Below are 7,550 nucleotides of genomic sequence, written 5' to 3'. Positions count from 1 at the left end.
TATATATATCGTGGGGAGACGGTGGGGCACGTCGCAGCAGCAGGCGGCGAGCGAGTAACGCGGACGCGGAGTGAGGAGGGGTCTGTTCAGGAGAAGGTCAGCATGCGCACCCGCGAGCTATAGCGTAGGTAAGCCAGCACACCACGCACGAGCCACGCGGCTGCCTACCCTCAGGCAGACTTCTAGGTTCAGTCTTTCACCGCACGCCTGCAAATTGTAGCGTAGGCAAGCCCGCACACCGCGCACGAGCCACGCGATTGCCTATTGCCTACCCACAGGTAAACTCCAAGGTCCGCTTGGCCGTCAACTACAGCATAGACCTACTCGTAGCGCAAGTGTGTGTGTGTGTGTGTGTGTGTGTGCGCGCGCGTGCGCGTGAGTGTACTCTTGGAGTTGTTTCACTCATGTTTCTACTCACTGTGAAAAATAGTAGGTAGGTTTATAGGGAATTTTTTCTTCACGCCACTTGTAAAATTACAATTTGGAATCGTAAAAACACATGCAGTATGTACCGACTTCAAATCTATTGGCGAGTAAAAAAACGTGCTCTCGTAAACTGACAACTTAAATCAAAATTCGAGTTTACAAAAAATTTGTAAATTTACGACGATATTTTTTTACAGTGCTGCGGCGTTTGACACTGACAGCTCCTTTTTTCATGCTCTCAGGCACCCCTTTGTGGCTGCAGAGCACATTTTGTTTTTAGAGGCATTATTTATTAGTGCACCCGCTTTTTCGAAATTTTTGGTTAGAGGAAATTTTGTTAGAGGCACCTTTTTTCCTTGGGAATCATATATTTTGGTTAAAGGCAATATCGTTAGAGGCATTTTAAAAAGTGACACTGAAATCGAAAAATCGGGTGGTTGTTATCGACGTAATAGGATATGTTCGCTATTGCCGTAAACCAAACGAGTAGAGTGGCGATTTGAATCATTTCAATTGGATTTGAAGTGTTCCTCTCGTCTAGTTCACGGCAATAATACCTGGATAACAAGCAAAATTTGAATATTGGGGTGGCGTTGGGAATCATTTGGAACGTCTTGAAGTCCTCTGTTCATTTCCTTACGAAGCTGTTCAATATTTGAGCTCGGACGGACCAAATTTGGACCCGCCGAAAATCACACTAGCCGGCCGTAGCCGGCCGGTTCCGGGAAGCGCCTCGCTCCACTCCTGCCCGCCCGCCCGACCCGGCAGCCCCGCCGCGCAGGTAGCCAGCTCCAGCAGCGGATGCGGACAGCTTCGGCGCCGCTCATTTAGGCCCCTCTACGCCCCAGCCCGGTGAGTTTTGTTCAATTCTGTCGTCAACTAGCCCACACCTCTCCGATTTCGTCGATACCAAATTTTCTGTAATCGGCACTATAGCAGAGCCTGCAGAGAGTGCCGAGCACTCTGAGGAGGGGGGTCACGGGCGCTGCAGTACGTACTCCATTTAAGCTATCCTTTCTAGGTCCGTGTAAGAGGAAGGAGATGAGCTAGAGGTCTACAAATTTCAGGGTATCTTAGGGGTCACTCCTGGACAACGAAACGCCTGGTGCAAATCCTAGCAACCAACCCTAAGGGGGTGAAAGGGGATAACAAAGAAATAGAGGTTGGTCTAAAAGTAGGAAAAAAATATTTTTTATGGTCCCCTAAGGGGTACCTTGTGAAAGTAGAGCCCCGTTGGACGAAAATTTTGTCCGTTTGACTCTATCTTGAACCGTTTGGATGCAAGAGTGCATTTTTCGACGAAAATACGGCGAAAATGACCACGTTGCACATAAGACGTACAAGGAGGCGTCCTATCGTAAAAAGTCAGAGGAAGAACCCCCCCCAAAACAACACATTCTGAAACAAGTCCTATCCTCGGATTTGCCGTATCTTTCACTGTTTCGGCCCTAGACGGGGATACATTGAAAACAATGGGGAAAAGTCAAGTTTTAAGACTGTCTGACAAACAATTCAATCTAAAAACTGCGTTGGTTAGTTTTTTTGTATTTTTTTAAGCAAAGCAGAAGGGTGGGGTGTAGTCACGGTGTTGCCCCCTTACAGTCTCTTGTCATGTGAAAGGAGCAAATCTGTAGTGCCGCAGGCCCCTCGTCGGAAGTTAGTTTACTCAAATATGCAAGTGATGTACCGGTCACATTTTCTATTTAATTATGTTCTTCAGTAAATCACGAGACTGAAATGGTAGGGCCGAAGTCCCGACCATCGCCGCCGGCAGGCCAAGCAGGCCCGGGCCCTGCCGAACGAAGTTGCCGGTGTGTGCTTGTTTCAGTACCACCTGTTTCTAATATACAGAAGGTGAAAGTTTGGTGGGCCAAAGTTACCCCGGTTTACAGTACCAGGCTAAGATTCCCATGGTGTCTATGGCCACGCAAAATGATTTACCATCACACTTACCATGGCCAATAGAGTTTCCTATGGCCACCTCGTTGGCCATGGTAAGCTTGTCCATGGCCTTCCTCTAGCCATGGGTGGCCATGGGAGCAGTGGTCATGGCATGTAATAGTGGCCATGGCCTTAGTGGCCATAAAATTTCAACATTCGATAAAAAACTTTATTTCTTGGAATTTTGACCTGAAATTTGGTTTGTAGCTACTTCCTTGTATTTTAGAAGGGCCATTTTAATTTCATTAAAATCGAAAATCTTTTTTCCTGCAACTTGTAAACGGCTTGAGCTAGGCCAAAACAGACACCGGATTCGGCTCCGCCTCGGTTTGGGCACCCCGATTACATATCCAGTTTATCTAGGCTGGCTCATATATGACCTTTAACTTAAGACTTACTTTACAATTTTTAATATAAAGTGGAGATTGCCGCTGCTTCTTACTGTGGCCAAGATCCACATGACGTGGCCATAGTGGCCATATTTTGTATGGATTGTCATGGCCACTAGCACCAATGGCCAAAAATGGCCATGAGCATTTGGCCATGGTCCTTTGTCCCATGGCCATGCGTAGCCATGGGCGGCCATGGCAAACGCGTGGCCATGGCTATCCTCATGGGAATCTTAGCCAGTTAACAGTGTTTCCTGGGACATTGCGAAGCCTGTTACGCATGCAGGACGTGATCTTGCCTTGCTTAGGGGTGTAGATAGTATATTTCTACCCGTATGAAATGGATATGAGTATATTTTATATAGACGTTTCTTTGGATTACGCCATTGGCCATCGTTCGAAAATAAAATACACAGTTAAGTAATCGCTTTTCAGTCTTTAATGAGTGTCCCTGATTGATTGCTCATCGTTCGCATGCGGCCGCCCGTGCACCGTTGATGGCAACTCTGTCCAGCTTACTGAAGTAGTTGAGGACAACTTCGTCGAACCTACTAGGAGCAGGAGAGTTCTGGTATTTGTTTACCAGACAGTTCTGGCCAAAGTACCTCTTACATTTGTTAGCAGCGTTTCCATCGTTGGGTAGGGCCAAGTGACCACCCTTGGAGTTTGGATTTACTGGCTGCAAAGGTCGTGAAAATTTAAGGATTTACTTTTGGTCTCATGAGAGTAATAAAGTATGAGTAAGGGTATAAACTTACGTATCTAAAGTTGATGAATTTGTTGCCTTCTGCAAGAATTTGACCTCCAAGCCTTGGTTCTATTCCAGTGTGGCGGTTAGTTACAAATTCGTTGCCAATTAGGTGAATTAAGTTCTAAATGGAAAGTAAAATGACAGACCGTAAGACACGATTTCCCAAAGGATCTTTCTGAAATATAACATTTCACATTTTTAATTGCTTTGAAACTTACCCAGGACTTTGACCATCCACCAGCGTGCGGCAGTCTCCCCGCGGAATTAACAATCTGATTGTTAATCAACGTAATCTCGTCATGTGTGCCCCAGAAGAGCCACACCCAGTAGTGTTCCTTGTCGCAGTAGGCAGCATTGGTAGTGGTGCCATCGAAAAGACAAGAGGAGACTGTGATCCCTTTGTTTGTTTTCTGGTAAGTGACAAGATGCTGGCGGCCGACCCTCTGGAAAAGTCATGGACTTTATTACGTACATGCACCAGAATCAAAAATCAATATTTTGACAGTGCTCGGCCAAGGCGTCCCTCTTCCACGGGTAGTTTTGACGACACCTTGGACTGAAAGGCACGCAGTTTAGTCGCAAGTTCCGCAAAGACTACGCAGTTCAGCCGCCTGTTTCGAGACTAACACTAGTGACGACAGAAGGGTGCCTTGGCGTCGCATCATCTTCCCCTTTCTTAGGAACCTGCAAGGTGGACATTTCCACTACCCTGATGCCGGTTGCAGAAGGTTTTCGAGGTCAGTTACGGATTCAGCGCATTCGAAAGAAGTAGACGACGTGCTTTGTCATGATGTTTGAAAATAGAGGAGCTGCCCTCATAATTTTAAATTCTCTTCGGCCGGCTTTGGGCGCGGCAGGTTGTCTCGGGCGGCGCGGTGGGCACCCCTCTTCCCCTGACTGCCGGTTGCGGTTAGCACGCGTCAGTGCGTGGAGGCGAGGGAACCCGTGATCCAGCCGCGCCCGAGGCCAGTCCGCGCCCCTTGGAGAGGGATTAAAGTGCTCTAGCTTGCTTTCAGGTTCTCAAACAGTATCACAGTATACACATTCCTATTCGTTCGAACATTCTTCATCCATGACCGACCTCGAGTTCGTTCTGCCACAAATACGGCAGCGGTGTCAGGGTGCTGTTATAGGGGAAGACCTGTGTAATGCAAGGGTTCGGAAGATCATTTATTAAACAAAAACTGCCAATCACGGGGAAACATACGAAAAACCGAATTGGGATACGATTTGGAATATAGTAGAAGAGTGGAACCCTTCGGGAACATGGTTTTCTTTGGTAAAAACCAGATGGGTACACTACTTGGTGGCGTGCACGATTCCGGCCGAACCGATGGGCCGTGACAGTAAAAGAAAGTGCCATTTACTTTTAAAAGCGTGACTAGAGCAATTTGGAATTTTTTTTTCCACATTTATAAACAAGTTTTGGTATAAAAATTCGGTTGAAAATTGACGTTTCCACCAGTTTTTATACTTTAACATTGGCTCATCGAAAATCGCTCTGGTCACGCTACACAGGCATCTTATAAAAGTAAATGACAATGTTTTTCAATGTCGTTGGTCGATCCGTTCGTTTCGAATTGCGCACGCCACAAAGAGGTGTACCTGTCTTTTTCAAGGCAAAGAAGATCATGTTTCCGTAGAAGAACACAACTTTAGCATACTCAAATTGGAGTTATAATCTCACTAATAGAGTGTTCCGTTCATGTCACTGCGATTGGTAGTTTTCTCAAAACAGATAATCTCCCGAACCTTTGCATTTTACAGTATTTGGCAGGTCTGCCCCCTGAAAGTCCACCAGGCGGGTTCTATCAGAAAAGAAACTGGGACTCGAGGGCGACCTTCTCTCATCTCTGTTCAGCTTCAAAATTTTTGTTTCATAGATTGCTCAAGCGCCGACCGGGAATCGATTCTTTATCCAAAATTTAAGTTAACGTGGTTCGGGGTTTTCTCAAACCCTCACGGTAAAATTGCTTTCAATTGCGAGCCACAAGTTTTTTAAACATCAACTCACCCTGAAAGTTACGCGATGTATCCACACGTTTTGCACATTGTCAAGTGCGAGAGCGTCCCCCGCCCAAATGACTCCAGGGTTGATGTCAGTAATGGTGATGTCTTTTATGATGACATTATTAGCATTCTTAATACGCAAGCCTTTACCTTTGATGACCCCTCTGCGGTTTTTGCTCAAAATTGACTTGTTGGATCCGACAAGAAGCTCCGTTGTCCCTGCCCTTGCATACTTCACCTGTAAGTAAAATATATATGTAGGACACTTGAATGGGGTACTCCTCTCAAGCGCGGAGCGGAAATAAGAACAAGCAGGCCCGCCCTTCCGCCAAACGGAGTTGCCAGCTCCACTTCGCTGCGCCGGCAACTCCGTTCGGCAGGGGCCGGGCCTGCTTGGCCTGCCGGCGGCGATGGTCGGGCCTTCGGCCCGACCATTTCAGTCTCACGATTTACTGAAGTGCATCATCAAATAAATAATGTGACCGGTAAATCACTTTGCATATTGAGTAAAAATACAGCGTCCTGTGGTGGGCCTGCGGCGCTAGAAATTTGCTCCTTGGACATGACAAAAGACTGTAACGGGGCAACACCGTGACTACACCCTACCCTTCTGCTTTGCTTACGAAATATTAACCCACGCAGTTTCTAGATTGTATATAGTTTGTCAAACAGTCCTAAAACGTGACTTTCTGCTATTGGTTTCAATATATCCACCTCTCGGGCCGAAACAGTAAAAGATACGGCAAATCCGAGGGTAGTTCCTGATTCAGAATGTGTTGTTTTGGGGGGGTACTCCCTCTGACATTTTACGATTGGACGCCTCCTTGTACGTCTTTATGTGCAACGTGGTCATTTTCGCTGTATTTTCGTCGAAAAAAGCACTCTAGCGCCCAAACGGTGCAAGATATTGTCAAACAGACAAAATTTTCGCCCACAGGGTTCTACTTTCACGAGTTACCCCTTAGGAGACTATAAAAAAATATTTGATTTTCTACTTTTTGGACCAACCCCTATCTTTTTGTTACCCCCTTTTACCCCCTTAGGGGTGGTTGCCAGGATTTGCACGAGGCGTTTCGTTGTCCAGGAGTGACCCCTAAGATACCCTGAAATTTGTAGACCTCTAGCTCATCTCCTTTCTCTTACACGGACGACGGACAGACAGACAGACACGAGAGCGGTTGCATAAGCCCGCTTTAATGCTTTTTTAAAAGCAGAAGGGCGGGCTAAAAACAAAAGCAAACACACAGAGCGGTGATAGGCGCGGGCGAGCGGAGGTGCGGCGGGTGGTGGGAATTACCCTACATTAAAGTTTTTACTGGGCGGGTAAAAGGGGGCCAGAACCGACTCCCAAAAAACTATACTGCTCCAAGTATTGAATTTCACTATTGCCCCATAGAAATTTGTCACGAATATTTCGTATGAGACCCTTCTGGCTGAGAGATTTGCGAAGCCGATTTACTCCACTGACTCAAAAAGGCACGTTAACTCGGAAAGGAATTGAGATAGCGACCTGGGAATTTCATGGTCGTTTTGTATCATAACAAGCAGGCCCGCCCTTCCGCCAAACGGAGTTGCCAGCTCCGCTTCGCTCCATCGGTAACTCCGTTCGGCAGGGGCCGGGCCTGCTTGGCGTGCCGGCGGCGATGGTCGGGCCTTCGGCCCGACCATTCCAGTCTCGCGATTTACTGAAGTGCATAATCAAATATATAAAGTGACCGGTAAATCACTTTGCATATTTGAGTAAACTAAAGCGTCCGGCGGGGGGCCTGCGGCCCTACAAATTTTCCCCCTGGGCATGACAAGAGACTGTAACAGGGCAACACCGTGATTACACCCCACCCTTCTGCTTTGCTCAAGAATTAATAAAAAAGGTGAACCAGCGCAGTTTTTAGATTGTATATTGTTTGTCAAACAGTCCTAAAACTTGACTTTCTGCTATGTTTTCAATATATCCACCTCTAGGGCCGAAACAGTAAAAGATACGGCAAATCCGAGGGTAGGTTCTGATTCAGAATGTGTTGTTTGGGGGGGGG

The 7,550-nt window shown here is 46.8% G+C and overlaps 1 protein-coding gene across 1 annotated transcript in view; it reads right to left on the bottom strand.

Moving 5' to 3' along the window:
* Positions 1-3,177: 3,177 nt before the first annotated feature.
* LOC113214490 (uncharacterized) overlaps positions 3,178-7,550 on the bottom strand; it is a 5,646-nt gene continuing 1,273 nt past the window's right edge. Inside the window, exons 3-6 of the mRNA XM_026433856.2 lie at positions 5,522-5,755; positions 3,726-3,950; positions 3,515-3,628; positions 3,178-3,435 (exon numbers count right to left, since the gene is read on the bottom strand). Of these exons, the coding sequence (XP_026289641.1) occupies positions 3,220-3,435; positions 3,515-3,628; positions 3,726-3,950; positions 5,522-5,755 (789 nt within the window). The 3' untranslated portion in view covers positions 3,178-3,219. The remainder of the gene's footprint in view (positions 3,436-3,514; positions 3,629-3,725; positions 3,951-5,521; positions 5,756-7,550) is intronic.

The sequence above is a fragment of the Frankliniella occidentalis genome, unplaced genomic scaffold, assembly GCF_000697945.3.
Source record: "Frankliniella occidentalis isolate FOCC.00 unplaced genomic scaffold, Focc_3.1 Scaffold410, whole genome shotgun sequence".
In the NCBI taxonomy this organism is placed as follows: Eukaryota; Metazoa; Arthropoda; class Insecta; order Thysanoptera; family Thripidae; genus Frankliniella; species Frankliniella occidentalis.
Note: the sequence above shows the minus strand (reverse complement) of the source record. Positions and strands in the feature narration are given on the sequence as shown.